At 43.4% G+C, this 23,640-nt stretch overlaps 1 protein-coding gene across 1 annotated transcript in view; it reads left to right on the top strand.

Annotated features, from left to right (window-relative positions):
- The window catches only part of DNAH7 (dynein axonemal heavy chain 7), a 2,019,015-nt gene that overhangs the window by 1,219,929 nt on the left and 775,446 nt on the right, over positions 1-23,640 (top strand). Inside the window, exon 41 of the mRNA XM_078680414.1 lies at positions 6,777-7,006. Coding sequence (XP_078536540.1) covers positions 6,777-7,006 — 230 coding nt within the window. The remainder of the gene's footprint in view (positions 1-6,776; positions 7,007-23,640) is intronic.

Below are 23,640 nucleotides of genomic sequence, written 5' to 3'. Positions count from 1 at the left end.
AAGTCATCGGGAAGTCTATCTAATCCCGGTAGTTTCCCCGATTTAATGGAGTCTATAGCATACTCTGTTTCTTGCAGTGAGAAGACAATCACCTCGCTGTCTCCCTCTATATCAGTAGGCCGTATTTCTCTGCTCGGCGCTGCAATGGGCCTTTAACTTAGTCAATGCGATGAGCTGAGCCCCTAAGGAGAGAGCCCAATACCTAGTATCACAGAAACAGACACTGTTTTCTGGTTCTAGGTGACTATAATGATGAGAGAATTCTGTTGTTTGTTTCTTTTTCTAAATACTCTGATTTCATTACAAGACCGGAGGCTACATTATGCATTTATCCTTTAATAGCAACTCACACAGCCGCACTACATCACAAAGGATAAAGTTCTAGAGTCAATAACAAAGGATGTATCTAGGAGATGATCTGCCTCTTTTAAAAGCGGCTCGCCAGCAGATAAGTCACTACTTCTACTTGCTCCTTCATTTTAGGCTTAGACTTGTACTTTTTAAATTCTATATCGTTTTAATGCATTATACTCTCGATTCCAATGTGTTATACTGCCTTTATAAGCCATTTTAATGTGTTATACTGCCTTTATAAACCTGGACTTCTGGGCTTATTTCATTGCCTATTGCTTATCATTGCCTAGTAACCTTGCGATTGTTTTTTTCCCTTCCTAACTCTGTGCTTTTGCACCGGTTTGCTTCGTGGGTGGCGCAGGGTCCCTCCCCACCCCCCACCCTCCCTCCCAATGGACTTCCAATTTATGGTTGTCCACCACCACCCTTTCCTCTGACTAAACGCGCGACTGCGCTCGCCTCTCTGCCTTCTTTCGGACTTACTTTTCTTGCCTCTCGCCGTTTGAGACGCGCTTCCCTCAGCGGAGGTGCGCCTGGTTTTCGGCTTAGAGGAAAGCACGCTCGCAACACCCGCGTTGCGTGCTTCCCCTTCTAAGTGTCTTTCCTTTCCTCCGGCGGCTGGGCTCGAGCGCGACTGAATTAGTTTGTCGGTTGCTCTGCTTCAGCCGCCGGAGACACGACCACTGCGCTCATTTCCCAAATTTGGCATTTTAAACACGCATTTCCTCAATAAGCATCCCTTGCCTTTACCAATATTTTGCTTAGGACTTTTATGAGCCTATTAACTTACCAATATTTTGCTTAGGACTTTTATGAGCCTATTAACTTTACCCATTAGTTACCCCCCCTTACCCCTTATGGTTAGGATAATTTCTTATATAAAAAAAAAAAAAAAAGAAGAGATAAAAGGAGTACCCCTACATTTAAACCAAAAAAAAAAAAAAAAAAAGGAGGAGAAGTAGAGGAGAATTTTATCATTATCTTACCTGTTAATACTCCTGTTAATATCCTTCCATCACTACACCATGTCTGACATGGATTCTGATGATGCCACTGCTAGCTCACCTGCCCCCATTGATGATTCACTTAAAAAATTTCTGCAACAAGAAATTAAGTCATGCATGATGTCCTCTCTCAGGGAAGTCATGCTCCCTAAAAGACCGTGTGACCCCCAGGATCCCCCCTTACACGGTAAAAACCCCAAAAAGACCAAACATTGCGAAGGCACTACAGGCCCTAGCGCCTTTCATAGCGCAGGAGGTCCTAGCACCTCACTTTGGATGGGAGGCCAACGCGCCCCACTTGAACCTGATGTCCCTCGGGACACTTCCTTGACCGGTGCCCATGGCGGCACAAATATGTATGGTGCCCCTCGCGGCACACTTTGGAACAGTGCTAACCAAAATAGAAATGTTGGTCTTGAATCCTCTTCCTCCTCCTTTGATGACAACTCCTCCAAAGACCCTTCAGACGAGTTCGTCTTTGACCTAGATGAGGTCCAACATGATCTTAACTCCCAATTCGATCCAGAACCTACCCCAAAAAATATTATTTTAAACCCTATTGGAGAAGAGATGTTTTCCCCCTTAAACATCTCTCACCCTAACAGCTCAAAATGGTTCCCGCAGGATCATGTTTCCAAATTTGTCACACGCTGGTTGAGAAACCTTCTGGATAGAAACACCAGAAACACAATGAGGTCCGAATCCCCCAGACCTACCATTGATGAAAGGGTCTGTCAAACTCCAAACCTAGACCCTAGCCTCATTAAATTCCTATTTAAATTAGGACGTGACCCTAGAAAAGGATTGGAGAGGGCCCTCAAGGGCTGCCAAGACCGACTTTTAGACGTCTTAGGACCCTTGGTTAGAATCCTGGATATGGCTGAGCAATCCCACCTCTCCTCTACCCCCTTGAACGTTGACCTCATTCGAGGTTGGAGCCAAAGGGCCATCGTTCTCCTTGGCAACGCCAATTCTAGTTTGAACATTGAGAGGAGGAGATCTATTCTAAATAAAATCAACCCCAAATTAGGTGACATGGCGGAGAAGGAACCCTCCCAGAACCCCAAAGGCCTTCTTTTCGGAGAGGACATAATCAAGGAGATTGGTAAATACGTATCCACCTTTACTGCCCTTGATAGAGCCCAAAATAACCTGAGACGGGTATTCAACACCAACCTTTTTGGCCAGGCCGGTAGAAGGGGTCGCTCTTCAGGCCGAGGCAACCAACGACCCTATTCATCCTTCAGAGGAACAGGAAGGGGCTTCTACCCCCCTAGACAACCCTTCTTTCCCCAAAGAGGAAGAGGCCCGAGAAACCGTGGTTCAAGAGGTCGAGGTACTCCCAACACCTCCAACTCTACAAGTAAGTACTACTCCTCCTTCTTCTATCCCTCCCATAGTAGGGGGCAGGCTAAAACAGTTTTATCATGTTTGGGATTCAATTACCCAAGACCCATGGGTTTTAGAAACCGTCAGGGGCTTCAAGATAGACTTCTTACAGATTCCCTTCCAGTCACACTTACCCCACCCCTTCGTCCTCTCAGAAGATCAAGAAAAGATCGTGGAGGAAGAAATCGCTTCTATGCTAAAAAAAGACGCAATAGTGGAGGTTCCCTGGTCCGATGCAAGATTCATAAGCACACTGTTTCTCGTTCAGAAAAAGGACAAGGGTTGGAGACCCGTAATAAACCTTCGAGAAGTCAACAAATTTCTAGTTTATCGCCATTTCAAAATGGAGGGTATCCACCTCCTGAGGGATCTCCTTCTGGAAGGAGACTGGATGGCCAAGTTAGACCTGAAGGACGCTTACTTCACCATTCCCATGTACAAGGAACATCAACCCTTCCTTCAATTTGCTTGGAAAGAACATCTCTACCAGTTCCAAGCTCTTCCCTTCGGCCTCTCTTCTGCCCCTTGGTGCTTTACCAAGATCATGAAGTGTGTCGTTACAATCCTAAGAGAGAGAGGTATCCGCCTCATCATTTACTTGGACGATATTCTTATCATGTCCCAATCCCATTCAGACCTCCTAAGGGATCTAGAAACCTCCATGAACCTAATAGAGAGCCTAGGATTCATCATCAACAGAGACAAATCCATGCTCTCTCCCTGCAGAATTATAGAATTCCTCGGCTTCACCCTAGACACCACGAAATGCCTTCTCCTTCTTCCGGCCAAGAAGATTGCCAAGATCCGGAAGGAGATCAGGTCTGTCTTGAAACAAGAGTCTTTAACTCTCCGCGAACTAGCCAGACTTCTTGGGCTCCTTTCTTCTTCCATCCAGGCTATTTTTCCCGGCCCTCTGAACTACCGCGCACTTCAGAGAATAAAAAGAAAAGCCCTCAATTCAGGTCTGTGGTATGGGGACCTTGTGTCTCTGGATCCGGATGCGAGAGCAGAGCTATTTTGGTGGCTGGAGAACTTAGACGCCTGGAACGGCAAAGCTATCTTCGGCTCATCCCCGGATTTTGTCCTAGAATCAGATGCCAGTCTTCATGGCTGGGGTGCTCGTTTGGGAGACCAGGACACCGGTGGGGTTTGGACCCTATCGGAATCCTCCCAACACATAAATTTTCTGGAATTGACGGCTGGCTTATACGCTCTTATGAGCTTCAAACACTCCATCCAAGGGAGGTCCGTTGTTCTGAAGATGGACAACGTTTCCGCTGTGGCCTATATCAATCGCCTTGGAGGGACAAGATCTGCAGATCTCTCCAACCTTGCCAGGAAACTTTGGATGTTCTGTCTGGAACACAAAATCTCCCTCAGGGCGGAGTATCTTCCCGGGAAATCGAACATTTCGGCAGACTGGAATTCAAGATTCCTTATAGACTTCTCGGACTGGAAACTCGATGTGAACATCTTCAATTCCCTCTCCCACTTTTGGGGTCCCATAGACGTGGATCTATTCGCCAGCAGACTTACCTTCCAACTTCCCAACTACTTCAGTTGGATGCCAGACCCGGGCGCTCTTGCTGTGAACGCGTTTCTCCAACCCTGGTCCCACTTCCTGGGTTATGCCTTTCCTCCTTTCGCCATGATTCAGAGAGTCCTTCAGAAGGTCAGATCGGATCAATGCCCCCTGATCCTAATAACTCCCTTTTGGCCGTCCCAAGCCTGGTTCCCGACAGCCCTGGAACTAGCATGCGACATTCCCTTTCTGATCCCAGCCTCTCCAGGCCTGGTCTCAAACGCAGACGGAGAAGCTCACCATCTTATTCTCGAGGGGAATTTGAACCTTCTTGCCTGGAAAGTGTCAGGCAATCCAACGAGCTGTCTGGACTTTCGTCGACAGCTCTCTCTCTTCTCGGAGAATCTTGGGCACCTGGGACACACCTTAGATACAACAACATTTGGAAGAAATGGTTTCATTGGTGCCTGGAAAGGAGTCTGGATCCCGTGGAGACTCCTGTCGTGAATATCGTTAATTTTCTGGTCGAACAATTTGACAGAGGCCTTTCCTATCGCTCTATTAATTGCTTTAGATCCGCAATCTCTGCTGGTCATGCTCCTATCAACGGTAAATCGGTAGGTAAAAATCCTATCGTTTGTAGGGTCCTCAAGAGTATAAGACCAAGAAGACCCCCTAGACCTAAATACCAGACCCTTTGGGATGTCAAGTGCATTTTAGACCTTTTTTGTTCCTGGCCAGATAATTCTTCCCTTAATAGAAAGTTTCTCTCCTTTAAGCTCGCTACACTCTTATGTTTAATTTCCTGTAGGAGAGTATCTGACATCAGAAGCTTAGACATTTCAAATAGATGTTATGATATGTTTGGTGTCAAGTTTGAATTACTAAGAAGAACCAAAACAATGTCAGATTTTATCTTCTATCCTCGTTTTGACACCTTACCTAAACTTTGTGTGGTTGCTTGCATGAAAGAATATGACGCAAGGATGTCTCTCCTGCGCCCTAATGATGCAAATCAACTTTTAGTTTCCTTTGTGAAACCTTTCAAACCTGTTTCTTCCACCTCCATTGCTAGATGGGTTAAATCTACCATGAAGCTTGCTGGTATTGACCTCTCTAAGTTCCAAGCACATTCTATCAGAGGAGCTATGGCCAGTAAATCCTTTTGGTCAGGTGGTAAGTTGGATGATATTCTGAAAGCTGCTGACTGGTCAAATGCTAATACCTTTGCTCGTCATTACTGCAAGCCTATCGAGCATATGTCTGAGGTGGTCCTTCGGGGCTACGAACATGCATAATGTAGCCTCCGGTCTTGTAATGAAATTGCGATTCTCCTATTAACATGACCAGAGAATCTGGATTTCATTAAAGACACGGAGGCTGACATTATCCCTCCCTCCTCCCTTTTACAATTTGAGGGATGTCTTTTGAACTTATTACATCTTTGATATATTGTATTTGTTCATGATCTTATTGATTGCTTCAATTGTTTTTAATCTTTTATTATGCCTATGTGATGAGATTGCTCTTTCAGGCTCTTGGTTCTTACTCATTTCTTTCTTTCAGGCAACTCCGTTTAACCGGCTGGCCTTTGACTTGCTGAAGTTTCTCCCATGATGTTTTTTCAAGCTCCACTTGGATCTCTCAACCCATGAAGTTCTTTCCTGTTACCCGGATCTCTCAGTTCCTTTTGAAGTTCTTCCTGCTGCGATTCTTTTAAAAGAGGCAGATCATCTCCTAGATACATCCTTTGTTATTGACTCTAGAACTTTATCCTTTGTGATGTAGTGCGGCTGTGTGAGTTGCTATTAAAGGATAAATGCATAATGTCAGCCTCCGTGTCTTTAATGAAATCCAGATTCTCTGGTCATGTTAATAGGAGATTCGCAATTCTCCTCCTATGGCCGCCATTTTTCTTTCCCCTTGCCTTGGACTGATGACCCGCACCCCAACCCAGGCTGCTCTACTTTGCTGCGTTCGGCTTGGCCCAACGACTCAAAGTATGCACTACACAAAGGTAATAAATAATATGCTACATGGCAAAAGAGAGAAACGCAACATCCTGGAAATAGCTAACACTAATAGGGAACCCAAGATTAAGGAAAACATGTGCAATATAACCAGGAACTAGGTCGCAGACATGAATTTTCTTAACGTTTTGAATTCATTTTCCAGAAATCAATCAGAGTTTTCCTCAGTAAAGTTGAGGAAATTAATGTTAGGCCGGCTAGGCACCAGTTTCAATGTCCATTTTTAATAACAACAGGGTTTCAAACCCAGAGGGACCCGGCCCATAAAAACCCTGCAAATCTTGCCTAACCTCTGCCGGTGACTACTTTAATTAGTTAGTTGGTGTTTTTTAGCTTCCCCGCTGCAGTTGCTTCTCTACTTCTACCCCATTTTGCTGCTCATCCATAACCATTTCGGTGGTACTCTGAAAAAGTGTTTTGATTTTAAGCGAGTCATTCAATATCATTTCTTCACAGATAAATGTATTTTGTGTTTAGAAATGGCCAGAAGATGCATTGCAAGCCGTCGCTTCCCGCTTCCTCGAAGATGTTGAAATGACTGAGGACATTCGAAATGGCTGCATTGACCTGTGCAAGCGATTCCACACGACAACTATAAACATATCTGAAATGTTCCGTTCCGAGCTGCAGCGATACAACTATGTGACGCCCACCTCATACCTGGAGTTAATCTCGACATTTAAATCCCTACTAGAAAAGAAACAGAAGTAAGTTTGTTTTATTTTTAAATAAACGCCAAAGCGAAGGTAAGCTTTCAGGTTTCTCTTCTTGTTTTCCATGCTGAAATTCAGGGGGGGGGGCAATATTCTTGTCTGGGGGAGGGAATTGGTGGACATTATTGCAAATGAGAACGTCGATTGGGTATTTCCTAACTTGGGGATTTGTTCAAAATCCCTCCCTTGACGTACTCATGATTTTTAATCTGATAGCTACGCAAAGCTTTTCCTGGTAGAGGCTTTTAAATAACGAGTTTCACACAACAGTGTGGAAAGGGAGATGTATAATATTTTGTAATTCCAAGTTTAGTAATGTCCTTGCAAGAGCAGGGGGAAGATGTTATTGCAAGTAAACACTACTAACTCTGCATAGGTGTTAAAAAATAGAAGTGGTGACACCAACAACTATTTTCTGGTATGATGTTGGTGATTACTCTGTGTTAGAAAGTGGGTTACTGATTGACTGGAGTATGAGCGCTTGTCGAGCAGCAACCACATTCCTAGTCAGGGTAAGAGGCAAGGAAAACCCTAAATTAGCCTGTGCTCACCCTCTGGTAGCTTGGCACAGCAGTCAGGCTAAACTTAAAGGCATTGTGTATAGTGTTTGTGCAGCGCTTCAATCACTAAAACAGTGAGAACACCACACAAAAAGATCCCACACCAGGTTTAGAAAAATAGAGTAGATTTTAATAAATAAAACAAGAGCAAAATGACAACAATCCAATTGGTAGAACCGGAGATATGGATTTTTACAGTTTATAGTGAAAAATAGTGCCTCAAAATCACAACCCGCTATTGGAGATATCTGGTCATGCCGGACCGGGACAAAGTCACCAGTTCAGGCTGAACATGATGGAGCGCGGGCAAGCTACAGGGACCCACTTAGGCCCACTGAACAGAGTACATTAAATCCTGATTGCAGAGCGTTGTGTGGATCTGAGTCAAGGATGCAGTGTGCAGCTGAGGCAATGCGTCGGTTCCAAGACTCTGCGAGGCTGCGATGTGTAGTCCTGATGTGTCCACTTCGAGGATCCTGTTGACTGGGCTTACAATGCAAATTCCAGGATGGAAAGCACAGCCGATGCAATGCATCATTTTTGATGAGCAGTGAAGCTGCAATGCAGAGTTTCGTTGTTGGTGTCGAGGCTGCCGTCAAGGGATGCAAGGTGCTTGTGCCGCGTAAAGTGTCACACAGCCATGGTTCCGAAGGCGATGCGGCGGTCTCAAGATGTAGAAGTCAGAAATGATGTGAGGCCTTTGCGACCAGTCCAATCCACGCACCAGTGGCAGTGCCTTGGCTCTGCCCAAGGATGTGCTACTCAGCCAAAGAGATACGTTGGTTTTGCTTAGCAGCGAAGATCTATCGGTTCCGCTGGCAAGCACCCTAGGCCAACTTTCAAGGGTCCAGGACTTGGGGGGGGGGGGGGCTCTACTTGGCAGGGTAAACTCACAGATGGCAGATTCTAGGTGCAGGAGTTAGAAGCCTGTTATGTCCTTGAGACTTCAGATCAGGAGCCAGCCAACTAGCTGTGGAGTTACTCTGATCTCTGCGGTCAAGAGATGCAGGTCCACTTCTTCTCACCCAGGCAAGAGGGAAGCAGGCAGAAGATCAGCACAACAAAGCAGGAGTCCAACAGAGTGCAGTGCAGCCGAATGACAAACCTGCAGCAGCACAGCAGTCTTTCTTCTTGGCAGATTAGCCAAAGGTTTAGTAGTTTACTGAAGTGGCGGTGTCGGAGGTCCAATACTTTTACCCAGTGGTGCTTTTGAAGTGGGGAAGACTTCAAAAACAGGTAATTGAAGTCCACATATGTCCTCCCTTTCTGCCATGACTCTCTACTGGAGGGTATGCAGCCCTTTGTGTGTAGACAGGACACAGTCCCCATTCAGGAGTTAATGAGGCTGTGTCCAGCTCCTCCCTTCCATCCTGTCAAGATGGCCCATCTAGTCACACCTAAGCTCCCATTGTTTGTGGCTGTCTAGGAGGAATACAGAAAGCCCAACTGCCAACTACACCCAGTCATGTGATCAGAGACAGGATCCGAGCACCAAATGACTAAAGCAAGAAAATGTAAACTTTGTAAAAGTGACATTTTCAGAATTGTAATTTAAAATCCGACCTCACCATAAGTTTGGTTTTTAAATTGTGATTCCAGAGGCACCAAACTTGAATCAGTTCCATATTCCCACTTGGAAATACTCATAAAATGTAATAAGGTAATCACAATCTTATCCTATTAGAGATATAGGCCTTGCAGTAGTGAAAAATGAATTTGAGAGTTTTTCACTACAAGGACATGTAAAACTTAAAAGTACATGCCCTGCTTTTTAAATACATTTCACGCTGCCCCTTGACCTGTCCGGGGCCTACTCTAGAGGTGACGTTTATGAATTAAAACTCTGCCTGAGGGATGTTTAAAGGGCTACTTGAGTGGGTGGCACAATCAGTGCTAAAGGCCCCCTAGTAGAATTTAATTAACAGCAGGCCCTGGGCATATGTAATGCAGTTTACTAGGGACGTATAAGTAACATTAATATGCCAATGGGGTATGACTCAATATTACCATGATTAGAGGAGAAACCATATGTACTTTAGCACTGGGTATAAGTGGTAAAGTGCTCCGACTCCTAAAGCCAACAAAAACGAATCCAGGAAAAAGTGGAGAAGGAAGGCAAAAAGCTTGGGGGTGACCTGCAGAAATGGGCGTTTCCAATACTCTGTATTCCTCTGAGGCCGCTTATGCCACGGGCAGTGAGCTACTGAGCAGCCAAAGGCCCAATAGTTTGCCTTACCATAGGTACAAATTCAACCATAATGCGTCCACAGTACCTGACACCACAGACTATGGGGCCAATTCCGATGTCAGACGGATCAAAACCCGTCCGACATCAGTTGGGAACTGGAACCGAACGACCTCCTGTCGTAGGTTCCAGCTCAGGAATTAGGATGCGACCGAACCCTGTTCTGTCGCAATCCTATACTTTACAATTGGAGCATGCATTTCTGAACGGAATGCATGCTCTCCTTGCAAAGAGCAGAGGTGCAGTTTATCCCTGCAACAAGTGTCAGTACAGACAAGAGCACAAAGCCGACTTTCACTCAGCACTAGAGTCACCAATTATGCCCACCCTTCCTAACTCCCTTGTTCTTTTCCTTCCCAGCCCTGTTGTGTCACTACCCGCACACGGTGTGACGAAACACGTGTCGGCTTTGTGCTCTTGTCTGTACTGATTTTCCACTCAGAATCATTAAAACTTTTCCTTCGAATTCATACTGTTGAATTACTTTACTCCACTTGAAGTATCATTTCATTTTAGTCACCTGAGAACCTTGTACCTTTTGTTGTGTGCACAGGACACTTGTTACATTTTCACTTGATTAGAGAGCCACACTCTGTCTACCCAGGGTTTATTTTTAACTGGTTTTGTTCCCCTGACCTGGCTTGCACCGACTTAAAACTACCGCATGACCTCTCACATTCTGGGAACACGCAGAGCGTCAAACTTCCTGACACCCACCAAAACCATTCTCTCGCCTCGCAGTTTATCCCTGCACCACGGGCCGGGCACCTCAAGGTGCCAGCCACCGAGCGCAGGGATCAGCAGGGTAGGCTGTCATTCGCCGGGCTTGCACCCATGGGGGCCCCACAAGACATTCTCAATGCCTTTCTGTGTCAGAAAGGCCGGCACAGAATGTCAGTGGGAAGCTGCCATCGTAATCCCACTGCAGGAAAGAGACGGATGTGGGATTACTGCAGGTTTTCTGATTGGTGGACAGGCTCTCCAAGTCCGTCGGAGGCCATTCGGAAAACCTTTTTGGATTCCCTTCCGACCAACCCAGTCGAAATGGGTTGGTCAGAAAGAAATCCGACCGGCCTGTTACAATGTGGGCTGGAGGGCTCTGACCGACGGACGTAGCCGTTCTGGCCGGCATCGTAATCGGGCCCTATATGTTTAATGTGAGAGGCACAAGCCACATTGCCAAAGTCTCTTCCTGACTGCCCCACACCTTTTGACCTTACATGAAGTGTTCCAAATATAAAAAGAAGAAGATTGTGCCATTGTGACAAATTTCAAAATGACTTAATTACATAGTAAGAGTATAACTGAGCCAGGCTACCATAAAACTAGGGATAAAGAAGTGTAAAAAAAAATAATAATAAAACAAGGCACCAGGCCTTTTTCACCTTTGCACCCGGGGTCTGGAACAACATCCCCTCATTCATTAGGACTACCTTAATGATGCTCGAATTTGGGAAAGAGTAGAACACTACATCACAATGGAGTAACAATCCAATAACTAGCTACCTCTTCTATCACTCGTTGAGTTTTCCTTTGACCTTCTACAGTTCGTTGCTGCCTTTTTGTCTAGGTTCCCACTAGACAAATACAACATACATAAAATACATATATAAGACATACAAATGTAAATATATGTTGTCATAAACAAACAGAGAAGTAATCACATATACATACGAATACAGTTTTATTGTTAGTTTGATTATTTTGTTCGCAAATAAGATGACCAGGGTTATAGTACCTCTTCCCTTTCCTCTATCAATGATAATGTTCTGCTTCCTTTTTGGGGTGTCATCAGTTTTTATTTTTTTTATACTGGATTTCTTGAACATCAATGTTTTTCTTCTATCTCTATTTATTGTAGTACTTTTTCTGTATACGATTGTAGCCAGTTTGTTAAATGATCATCAATATTATGTTCAAATAGTCTACAGTTGCTGTGCTCATTTTATGAATAACTTTTAAATTCAAGTGATTGTTATTGGGACGTTCAATAAATGTTAACAATTCTTCTCATGGGCACCCCGATCATATTAAAATCTTCTGTGTGCCATGCCCAGATTGTCACTTTCCCAGAAATTAGTTAGTGCTGCTCTTGTAAGGCCACATTCCTATGAATACATTACAATTAATGGGAGCAAAAAGGAGCCTCCGAACATTCAATAATGTTCTCAGTAGTATTTCTTGTGAAACATAAATGCATAATCAGTCAAGCATATTCCACCAAATCCAAAAGCCTATTATCGTGTTGTATCAAATTTATTATTTTAAAATGTAAGTAGAATTTGCGCAATCTTATTCCATTCTTATGTGTTAGCAAAGTAGAAAGATCTGTAACTTCAAAGGTTGCCATTTTATATGTGGAGTCCCAGAGAATATCATTATTTTCAATAGGAAATCCATCAAATGTCTAGCATTAAAGAGAGGATTTCCACTAAGAAGAAGATAAAAATGTTCAGGTGATAATAGGTTTTCTCTAACATGGAACAGATAGAACTGGCAGGTTGTATCCCCTGAGATCTCTTTTGGTCTATATGAGACATATTATAGTATATGTCACTGGTGTAGAGACCATGATGTATTTCAGCTCTTTATCTTAACCCACTCGCACCATTTTCTCGTCATGATTGTGTAGTCCTCATTATAGGTTACTGTAGAATCATCTTCCAATTCGTCATAGCTTATCTTGCCTCTCAACTCTCTATTTGCTTCTTCTGTGCATTGATCCTGATGTATTAATACATGGTTCTTTCATTATCTGGTAGCTAAATCACCAGTTTGTGTTCATCTCAAATTCTGGTAAATGTATGTGGTATTTCTTCAATGTACAACTTATTGTGATTCAATAAGTAATTGGGATTCATTTGCTTTTACTTCATTGTTCTGTATTTTTAGTTTTCTTAAGGCCAAAGGAACCACTTATTCATCAATTCATCGATAATAAAATGTTCTTCCAGTAATCGAGATGTCTTTTTTGGGATTCTATTGATAGTATTTAAACAGTTTTATCTTGTAAATATATTTTTGATTGCCGATCCTGGTGTTAACATATGTAATATCAAAACTTTCCCTTTGAATCATTTTTCACTCATACTACCATAATCACCACACATATAACTCAATGTCAAAATGTTGTCTCTCTGTCAGCTGTGAATATAAGCACAAACACTAAAATTCCCAAATATAAAACACTATAGTGATTTATTTATAAAAAATGTTATCAAACAAATATAAAGACATGATCATAGACATGAATCCTATAGACAGTCCCCCAAACAGTTGCATAAAAACAATTTTTTATAAAAAACACAAAAGAGACAATAATTGGTGATTCAATACAAAAACATCCTCAATAATTAATTCATTAGGATCTATAATCACTGTTGGGTTTATATCATCACTGTCCCAAACATATAGTCCCTTGAATTAATGTGATAGAAGCGTCGACGCGTTTTGGTGAATTGCTTGCTACGCACCACCTTTATCAAGACCACAATAGTAAAATGTTTTTTTTCTTATTTGCACATTAAAAAATATTTTTTCGAATCATCGAAATAGAAAACATACAAAAACTATATGTCATTACATAATTTAAAAACACATGTCTATACAATACAATATACATATCTTCTGTATTAAAATAAAAAATATCGGCATTATAACTAATCATCAATGGGACTCGAAACTTTGGCCTATACATTCACTCTTAGCATTGTTAAACTATGCATCACAATCTACAATAAAACCTTATGGGCTATTCAATCCTTCTACACCCCATCTGTAATTTAAAATCATGGTTCTATCCACAGCTTTTGGCGAGGGTTCGATTTGCTCCACATCTCAACCACTAGGTTCCGTGGTCACATTCATACTACATCACACCCTATATTATCTATTATGGAAATTGAACGAATAGTTACACAACCCGGGGTGCCTTACATGATCAGACCTCCCACCATCAATATAGGGTATCTTTTCTAGGTTCCTCCAATTATTTATTAGCATCGGCCCCCTAGTACATACCGGTTGGATTATCTGGTATCCGGTATCGTACATCAATGACTTCTTAAATTTCACCCGCAATTTTCTTCAGTTACTGCAACGGGGTAAAAACAATATGTATCTATCTCCATATTTTTCCAGGTAACTTTCTTGCACATGTATCTAATTTACCAATATCCCCCAGAAATATAGGGTCTCATGGTTATTACCTGCAATACTTCAAAACTATCACGACCTGCACATTCAGGGATCTTGTTCCACCGGTGTGGGTCTTTATTTCTTACTCCTACGGGAATCAATGACTGTGATTTGTACCCTTGCTATTTATCATACAGAAGTCTTAGTTCGTGTAGATCTACAAAGCGAAGATAGTAGCCTTTAATCATTTAGCTTATCAGTTCGACATTTATAATCCTCTCCTACGCTTTTTGTATAAACACATCCTTAAATGGTTTACCTGTAATTTTAGATCTAAAAATGACGTATTAAATCATTCATCTTGATTCAAACGTTAAAAACTGTATGTTGTCATCAATGTGCCCGTCTTCTCTTGGGCGTATTGGAGTCTATTTCACGGTTTCCAGATACGGCAAACCTTAGGGAAAGTCAAACAATGTGTTGTTCAGTTAAAATATGACCTATGTGCATAGCTTTCATCATTAGAATTGCTCTGTTTATCTGTCTAATCTTATGGCTACGATTCCCTTAGATAACCACTGCATCGTCACATGCCTCAGAAAAGGAGCGGCGTCACACGTCCAAACCCGGGAAGTATTCAAACAAACTCCCGGGCGGTGCTGATGATTAAATACTCTTGCGGCTCATCTCTACATAGGACACCTGTGAGACTTTTGAGGGTTACGTTGTTTCTGTCGCCTTGTTAGCGCGTCATCGCGCTATGCGACTACATGATCCCATCCCAAAAGTACCGAGTTACGTCTAGTATAACCGTCTCACGATTTAGAAGGTCCGTAAAGGGAAAGCAGGTCCCTATTGCCTGCATCATATTGAGCACTATTGTATAGGTTCTAGTGTGGATAATGCATGAACAATGTTAACATATGTAAAACTCATGACTGGTCAACAGGTTAATCCTGACTGTAGCACAATTATTTGTGATTCTCTGAAAGTATGTTCGGAGATGTTAATTAGAATTTATTCTTCTCTCGATGTTTCTTAATGTTTGGCTTTGCTTTACCAAGATTTCATGTTTTGTTGTGTTGCTTCATTTTTCCTACCTGATTCTTGTATGGATTCTCTTACACCTCTCCCTACATTTGAGGAAAAGATTAATCCTATCTAAAAGATTTAATTTACAACATGGACCTTCATCCACCAAAACACCTGCTTCAGGGCAATTGTCCTAAGATTTCTCTTCTGACTCATTTATGTTTTGCTCATTACCAATCTCCTCTTGCCAAAGGATTTCCATATTAACAATTATACTTGTCAAGATTGAATATATATATTCAGAAGAGCAACTCCTTGCTTTGGGCCTGAATTTCTGCCCAGAATGTACTTTTAATTACACCAACACGAGGGCAGATATTTTCTGTTTTATACAAAAACCAAAATTGAAAAAGTTTTTTGCAATTAAATCAGGGAATGTTCTAGATGATGACAGCAATACTGTACCTGTAAAATCACAATGCAAACCACCTCTATCCGCCGCAGCGGATGCCGAATTACTGCTAACTCTGTGTGATTTGGGAAAAATTTCTAAAAAAATTTATAATTCAGTGCGGCAACCCAATGAGATGGAAGCATCAAGTACACAGAAAGACTTAAAAAGGATTGACGTTATACAAAAAGGAGCAGGAGAAAGCCCTTTTAAATTGAAAAGTACTTTTGTCCCAATGATACCTAAAGACGCTGTAGATATATTTCCTGAATGTGTTGTTGAGGAACTTAAAAAATTAAATCGGAAAGTGAATGGTCAAAAGCGCATTCAAACACACAATGAGGTACAATATGCGAACCTAATGAACAAACTCAGCAAAAACCATGAAATTATAATCAATAAATCGGACAAGGGGGGGGGACATTGTACTCTGGCAAAAAAAAGATTACATCAGTGAGGCCATGAGGCGATTGGAGAATGTTGATTGCTATGTTAAAACAAATGGTATGGAATACAAAAAGGCTAAGGAAAGTTTAAAAAAGCGATTGGCTACTTTTAAAAGGGAAGGATTGATATCACCAACAGAATGTGGCTTCCTACATTCAGAAAATCCGGTGATTCCTAGCATGTATTTAATACCCAGAGTTCATAAGATTAAGTCCCCAACACCTGGTAGACCGATCATCTATGCAATCAGCAGCATAAGTGAAAATATCTCCCAATATATTGATTTTTATTTGCAGGATCTTGTGAAAAATCTTCCCAGTTACATCAAGGACACTCAAGATTTTTTAAATAAACTGAACCTGATAAAGTGGCAAGATGACTGGTGTATGTTAACGTTGGATATAGAATCACGGTACACCAGCATCGACCATGTTAAAGGAGTGGAAGCCATAAAACATTATCTAGGACAAAGATCCCGCGAATATTATAGCCATAATCAAATGCTATATGAATTGGTGAGCTGGTGTTTGAACAACAATTTCTTTATGTTCTGTAAAGATATATGGAGTCAGACAAGGGGTGTGGCGATGGGATCCTGCTTCTCCCCAGCTACGTATGTTTACATGTTGGCTGGTGGGAGGAGCGGGATCTCATCGTCACCCCAGGTTATAAATATGTACGGCATTGAATGCACTTTATTGATGATGTTTTTTGTGTGTGGGAGGGGGATGAATCTAGTGCCCAGAAATTGGTGGAGTCACTAAATAACAACAAACACAACCTCTTCTTTACATCTAATTTCTGATGGACACATCTGCCAGTGGATTCCTCACCTTGTGAATATCCCCCTTGCGTCAGCAACATTCAGAAATTCTTTTTGTAGCTTCGCGCCGACGTGGACGACGTCACAGAGGCACGACACCGCGTGCGACTCCGCTGACGTCACCGACTCCATAATAGGCCGACACCGGCGTGATGACATCAGTTCCCTTTTGGCATCCGAGACACCTGATCGAAAGCATCCCCTATGGGGAGCTTCTGCGACTTGAGAGAATGTGTAGCCCTCCTGAAAGCTTCGAGAAAGGAGCTGTAGAAATGGCTACAGGTGCACGTCAGGATTTTGCAGCATCTCAGGGCAATCGTAAATAATGATAATACCTATCCGGTTGCACGGCACTTTGGGACCACACTTAATAACAATCTAGCATACCTTTCATATTTTATGATCAACGCTGTTGCCCCCCTAAGAAGAGGAGGCAACAGAGAAAAATTGTTAAGGAGCAAGGAGACAGGTTATATAATAGAACTTGATAGCAAACCTCCCAATGGGTTAATTACAACAGAAGACTTGCATAACTTTTTTTATAACATCACAATGATTAGAATTATACTATTGAAGCTTCACTGAAACTGATATTCTATACAAAAAATCATAAAATTACTGCATTTATCTGATGAAATATTCCATGATATCCTTGTATAAGGGTAACTATCTATTGATGAATTTCCCGGTAGACAGATACATTTTTAAATCACTATGAATTGTTAGTATATACACTTTTTGTGAGGGTTTGTGTTTGAAGGTGTTTTTTTTCCTCTTTTTTAAATATTATTAAATGTAAAATGGACCTTTTAAGGTAAAAGGTTGTGGTTGGCACAGAGAAAGCACGTAATAATATAAAAACGCATACCACATAGACTTATGGATGTATACTGTATATTATCACTAGTAAGATTTGACATAATAGGAGTATAGATTGTTGATATTGTAATTTATGGAAATTGGTTTGAAAAGTCAATAAGTGGAAGGTGTTAATGTAAACACAAGGTTGGCGACACTCAATGTATTGGCGCTGAAACCTGCAAACATGAATGGAACATTTTGCACAAATTGTTGAAATTTGCAATAGTGGGAATAGGTTGCAAACATCAAAATGGATTATCCAATCTATTTGAGAAATAGTAATTGCACCGTAGAAAGTTTGTAATATTTTAATGACGAGCCGAGAACAGTGCACTAAGCAGTAATATCGCCATCATTGATTTTAGAATATATGGATGCATTTTGGGTGCATGTACTTTAATATGTATTTATTATGTATTTATTGCGCATTACAATAATTTATTGCACTAGCCACTTTGACTTTATTATTCCAGCATTCAAGCTGTTTAAAAATGTTTATACTTCTGAAAATTATACATTACCAATTGAAGATTATTAAGTATAATTCAAACATGCATTTGTACAACAATAACTCCATGTAAATAGTGGTGAAATTGAACGCTGCTATGTATTGTGATTTCGAACGCTGCAATATAACAATATTTTTTCTATGTCTATAAGTGTGGTCATGTGACTCACAGAAGGAGGTGTCACACTAAGCAAACTTTAAAAAGAATGGCTGACGCGGTGCTCGTTGTGTGAACAGGAGCACTTGATGCTCGAAATGCGTCAACTGGAAAGGTTGGAATAATAAAAGCATTTCCTTGCCTGAAGCCGTTGGGTCTGCTTCTTCATTTCGCCCGTGTGGAGGTCATGAGGATTGCTGTGCTGAATATATATATATCTATATATCTATCTATATATATATATATATATATATATATATATAGATAGATATATATATATATATAGATAGATATATAGATATATATAGATATATATATATATATAGATATATATTTATATATATATATTTTTTTTCACTGAAAAAACCATAGGTTTTACACCAGTTATAGTTAGGTGGAAATTTTACTCGTATAAAGCCATTGAAATTCCCACGTTATAGTTAGTTGGACTCACTATAACACAAGGAAGTTTTTATCGGCAGTGCTGGCCCTCTAGTGGACACCCACAGTCTGATGTAATGCACAGCCTGCTGGTCTTTGTGGTCCGTCGGCCCTCCGGTAGAATCATGCCTTTATCCACTGTCTCCTTGGGACTAGTTCCCAGTCGTGTAGCTCTTCTGTGCCTCCTGTATTTTACTAGGATGGCTGAAGACACATCCCAAACTCCAGTGTTCGGTGGCAGCCCGTTTCCCTCATTTGTTCGTTGTCCGAGTCTGTTTAAGTTTGGTCCTAGGTGGGGAACAGTGGCGCTCTAGCTGTCGGTTCGTGGCTCTTGCGACAGGACCCGTCGCTGTAAATGTCACCAATTACTCTCCCGTTGCGGAAAGAAGTAGAGCCGAACTCGCTACACAAGTGATTTACTTCGGAGCAGTGCAGGGGCAATCCTGACGCGTTTCGTTTGAACATCAAACTTTTTCAAAGATCAGCCCCGGCAGAAGTTGGCTGTGCCGGAAACACAAGGAAGTTTTTATCGGCAGTGCTGGCCCTCTAGTGGACACCCACAGTCTGATGTAATGCACAGCCTGCTGGTCTTTGTGGTCCGTCGGCCCTCCGGTAGAATCATGCCTTTATCCACTGTCTCCCTGGGACGAGTTCCCAGTCGTGTAGCTCTTCTGTGCCTCCTGTATTTTACTAGGATGGCTGAAGACACATCCCAAACTCCAGTGTTCGGTGGCAGCCCGTTTCCCTCATTTGTTCGTTGTCCGAGTCTGTTTAAGTTTGGTCCTAGGTGGGGAACAGTGGCGCTCTAGCTGTCGGTTCGTGGCTCTTGCGACAGGACCCGTCTCTGTAAATGTCACCAATTACTCTCCCGTTGCGGAAAGAAGTAGAGCCGAACTCGCTACACAAGTGATTTATTTCGGAGCAGTGCAGGGGCAATCCTGACGCGTTTCGTTTGAACATCAAACTTTTTCAAAGGTCAGCCCCGGCAGAAGTTGGCTGTGCCGGAAACACAAGGAAGTTTTTATCGGCAGTGCTGGCCCTCTAGTGGACACCCACAGTCTGATGTAATGCACAGCCTGCTGGTCTTTGTGGTCCGTCGGCCCTCCGGTAGAATCATGCCTTTATCCACTGTCTCCCTGGGACGAGTTCCCAGTCGTGTAGCTCTTCTGTGCCTCCTGTATTTTACTAGGATGGCTGAAGACACATCCCAAACTCCAGTGTTCGGTGGCAGCCCGTTTCCCTCATTTGTTTGTTGTCAGAGTCTGTTTAAGTTTGGTCCTAGGTGGGGAACAGTGGCGCTCTAGCTGTCGGTTCGAGGCTCTTGCGACAGGACCTGTCGCTGTAAATGTCACCAATTTCTCTCCCGTTGCGGAAAGAAGTAGAGCCGAACTCGCTACATAAGTGATTTATTTCGGAGCAGTGCACGGGCAATCCTGACGCGTTTCGTTTGAACATCAAACCTTTTCAAAGGTCAGCCCCGGCAGAAGTTGGCTGTGCCGGAAACACAAGGAAGTTTTTATCGGCAGTGCTGGCCCTCTAGTGGACACCCACAGTCTGATGTAATGCACAGCCTGCTGGTCTTTGTGGTCCGTCGGCCCTCCGGTAGAATCATGCCTTTATCCACTGTCTCCCTGGGACGAGTTCCCAGTCGTGTAGCTCTTCTGTGCCTCCTGTATTTTACTAGGATGGCTGAAGACACATCCCAAACTCCAGTGTTCGGTGGCAGCCCGTTTCCCTCATTTGTTCGTTGTCCGAGTCTGTTTAAGTTTGGTCCTAGGTGGGGAACAGTGGCGCTCTAGCTGTCGGTTCGTGGCTCTTGCGACAGGACCCGTCGCTGTAAATGTCACCAATTACTCTCCCGTTGCGGAAAGAAGTAGAGCCGAACTCGCTACACAAGTGATTTATTTCGGAGCAGTGCAGGGGCAATCCTGATGCGTTTCGTTTGAACATCAAACTTTTTCAAAGGTCAGCCCCGGCAGAAGTTGGCTGTGCCGGAAACACATGGAAGTTTTTATCGGCAGTGCTGGCTCTCTAGTGGACACCCACAATGTTAGTTTCTATTTTTGAATGTGTGTGTCAAAGGTTATTTTATGCTGATGGGAGGTCTGCCACTTTGTCACAAGGATGTTGTCATCAGTGATGTCATTTGAGATGTCATCAGTGATGTCATGAGTGATGTCACTGACCATGTCATGAGTGATGTAATATGTGACGTCATCAGCAGTGCATTGCACACGCAAGTTATAGTGAGTCCAACTAACTATAACGTGGGAATTTCAATGGTTTTATGCGAGTAAAATTTCCACCTAACTATAACTGGTGTGAAACCTATGTTTTTTTCAGTGAATTTAATAGGCTTTTTAAATGCTAATTCCTAACTATAACTGGTGTGAAACCTATGTTTTTTTCAGTGAATATATATATATATATATATATATATATATATATCCAAAACAACACAGGAAGCCCATTTGAAGCAGATCCACACGAAGTTGAAATAGGCACATTTCTTTATTTGCATCCATTTCACAGCTCGATCCCCAAGCTGCTCCGGGCACCACCTTCTTACATGAGAGCCTAACGCGTTTCAGGAATTACCCTTTCATCAGAGGCAAGGTTCGAAGGTTCTGAGAAACAGTCTCTGGTCGTACACCTCTTCAAATACAAATCACCTGCCAAGTGGGCGTGGCCAATCTTGCACTGCATTCTGTGCCTTGTAGTGTACTAACCCTCTTCCCACAGTGGGGCTGCTTCTCTGACTTCTCAATAACCACTATTGTTCCCCCAGTGGGGTGAAGGGCAGCGCTGGGAGCCTTCAGAGATCGCTTTGTAGCTGCAAATTCGTGCCAAAGCAGCGCCACCTGCAAGGCGCCAGTCTTTACTTCGTTCCGTGGCAAACTCCTGGAGTGAAGCCTGCCTTGGACCCTGGTCACAGGTGGGGTCCGCCTCTCGACCGAGCAGCAGCCGAAAATTATCCAAAACAACACAGGAAGCCCATTTGAAGCAGATCCACACGAAGTTGAAATAGGCACATTTCTTTATTTGCATCCATTTCACAGCTCGATCCCCAAGCTGCTCCGGGCACCACCTTCTTACATGAGAGCCTAACGCGTTTCAGGAATTCCAGCGCTGCCCTTCACCCCACTGGGGGAACAATAGTGGTTATTGAGAAGTCAGAGAAGCAGCCCCACTGTGGGAAGAGGGTTAGTAGACTACAAGGCACAGAATGCAGTGCAAGATTGGCCACGCCCACTTGGCAGGTGATTTGTATTTGAAGAGGTGTACGACCAGAGACTGTTTCTCAGAACCTTCGAACCTTGCCTCTGATGAAAGGGTAATTCCTGAAACGCGTTAGGCTCTCATGTAAGAAGGTGGTGCCCGGAGCAGCTTGGGGATCGAGCTGTGAAATGGATGCAAATAAAGAAATGTGCCTATTTCAACTTCGTGTGGATCTGCTTCAAATGGGCTTCCTGTGTTGTTTTGGATAATTTTCGGCTGCTGCTCGGTCGAGAGGCGGACCTCACCTGTGACCAGGGTCCAAGGCAGGCTTCACTCCAGGAGTTTGCCACGGAACGAAGTAAAGACTGGCACCTTGCAGGTGGCGCTGCTTTGGCACGAATTTGCAGCTACAAAGCGATCTCTGAAGGCTCCCAGCGCTGCCCTTCACCCCACTGGGGGAACAATAGTGGTTATTGAGAAGTCAGAGAAGCAGCCCCACTGTGGGAAGAGGGTTAGTACACTACAAGGCACAGAATGCAGTGCAAGATTGGCCACGCCCACTTGGCAGGTGATTTGTATTTGAAGAGGTGTACGACCAGAGACTGTTTCTCAGAACCTTCGAACCTTGCCTCTGATGAAAGGGTAATTCCTGAAACGCGTTAGGCTCTCATGTAAGAAGGTGGTGCCCGGAGCAGCTTGGGGATCGAGCTGTGAAATGGATGCAAATAAAGAAATGTGCCTATTTCAACTTCGTGTGGATCTGCTTCAAATGGGCTTCCTGTGTTGTTTTGGATAATTTTCGGCTGCTGCTCGGTCGAGAGGCGGACCCCACCTGTGACCAGGGTCCAAGGCAGGCTTCACTCCAGGAGTTTGCCACGGAACGAAGTAAAGACTGGCGCCTTGCAGGTGGCGCTGCTTTGGCACAAATTTGCAGCTACAAAGCGATCTCTGAAGGCTCCCAGCGCTGCCCTTCACCCCACTGGGGAAACAATAGTGGTTATTGAGAAGTCAGAGAAGCAGCCCCACTGTGGGAAGAGGGTTAGTACACTACAAGGCACAGAATGCAGTGGAAGATTGGCCACGCCCACTTGGCAGGTGATTTGTATTTGAAGAGGTGTACGACCAGAGACTGTTTCTCAGAACCTTCGAACCTTGCCTCTGATGAAAGGGTAATTCCTGAAACGCGTTAGGCTCTCATGTAAGAAGGTGGTGCCCGGAGCAGCTTGGGGATCGAGCTGTGAAATGGATGCAAATAAAGAAATGTGCCTATTTCAACTTCGTGTGGATCTGCTTCAAATGGGCTTCCTGTGTTGTTTTGGATAATTTTCGGCTGCTGCTCGGTCGAGAGGCGGACCCCACCTGTGACCAGGGTCCAAGGCAGGCTTCACTCCAGGAGTTTCCCACGGAACGAAGTAAAGACTGGCGCCTTGCAGGTGGCGCTGCTTTGGCACGAATTTGCAGCTACAAAGCGATCTCTGAAGGCTCCCAGCGCTGCCCTTCACCCCACTGGGGGAACAATAGTGGTTATTGAGAAGTCAGAGAAGCAGCCCCACTGTGGGAAGAGGGTTAGAACTCTACAAGGCACAGAATGCAGTGCAAGATTGGCCACGCCCACTTGGCAGGTGATTTGTATTTGAAGAGGTGTACGACCAGAGACTGTTTCTCAGAACCTTCGAACCTTGCCTCTGATGAAAGGGTAATTCCTGAAACGCGTTAGGCTCTCATGTAAGAAGGTGGTGCCCGGAGC

The sequence above is a fragment of the Lissotriton helveticus genome, chromosome 3_1 (genome assembly GCF_964261635.1).
Source record: "Lissotriton helveticus chromosome 3_1, aLisHel1.1, whole genome shotgun sequence".
Classification (NCBI taxonomy): domain Eukaryota; kingdom Metazoa; phylum Chordata; class Amphibia; order Caudata; family Salamandridae; genus Lissotriton; species Lissotriton helveticus.
The sequence above is the reverse complement of the archived record's forward strand: the minus strand, read 5'-3'. Positions and strand labels throughout refer to the sequence as shown.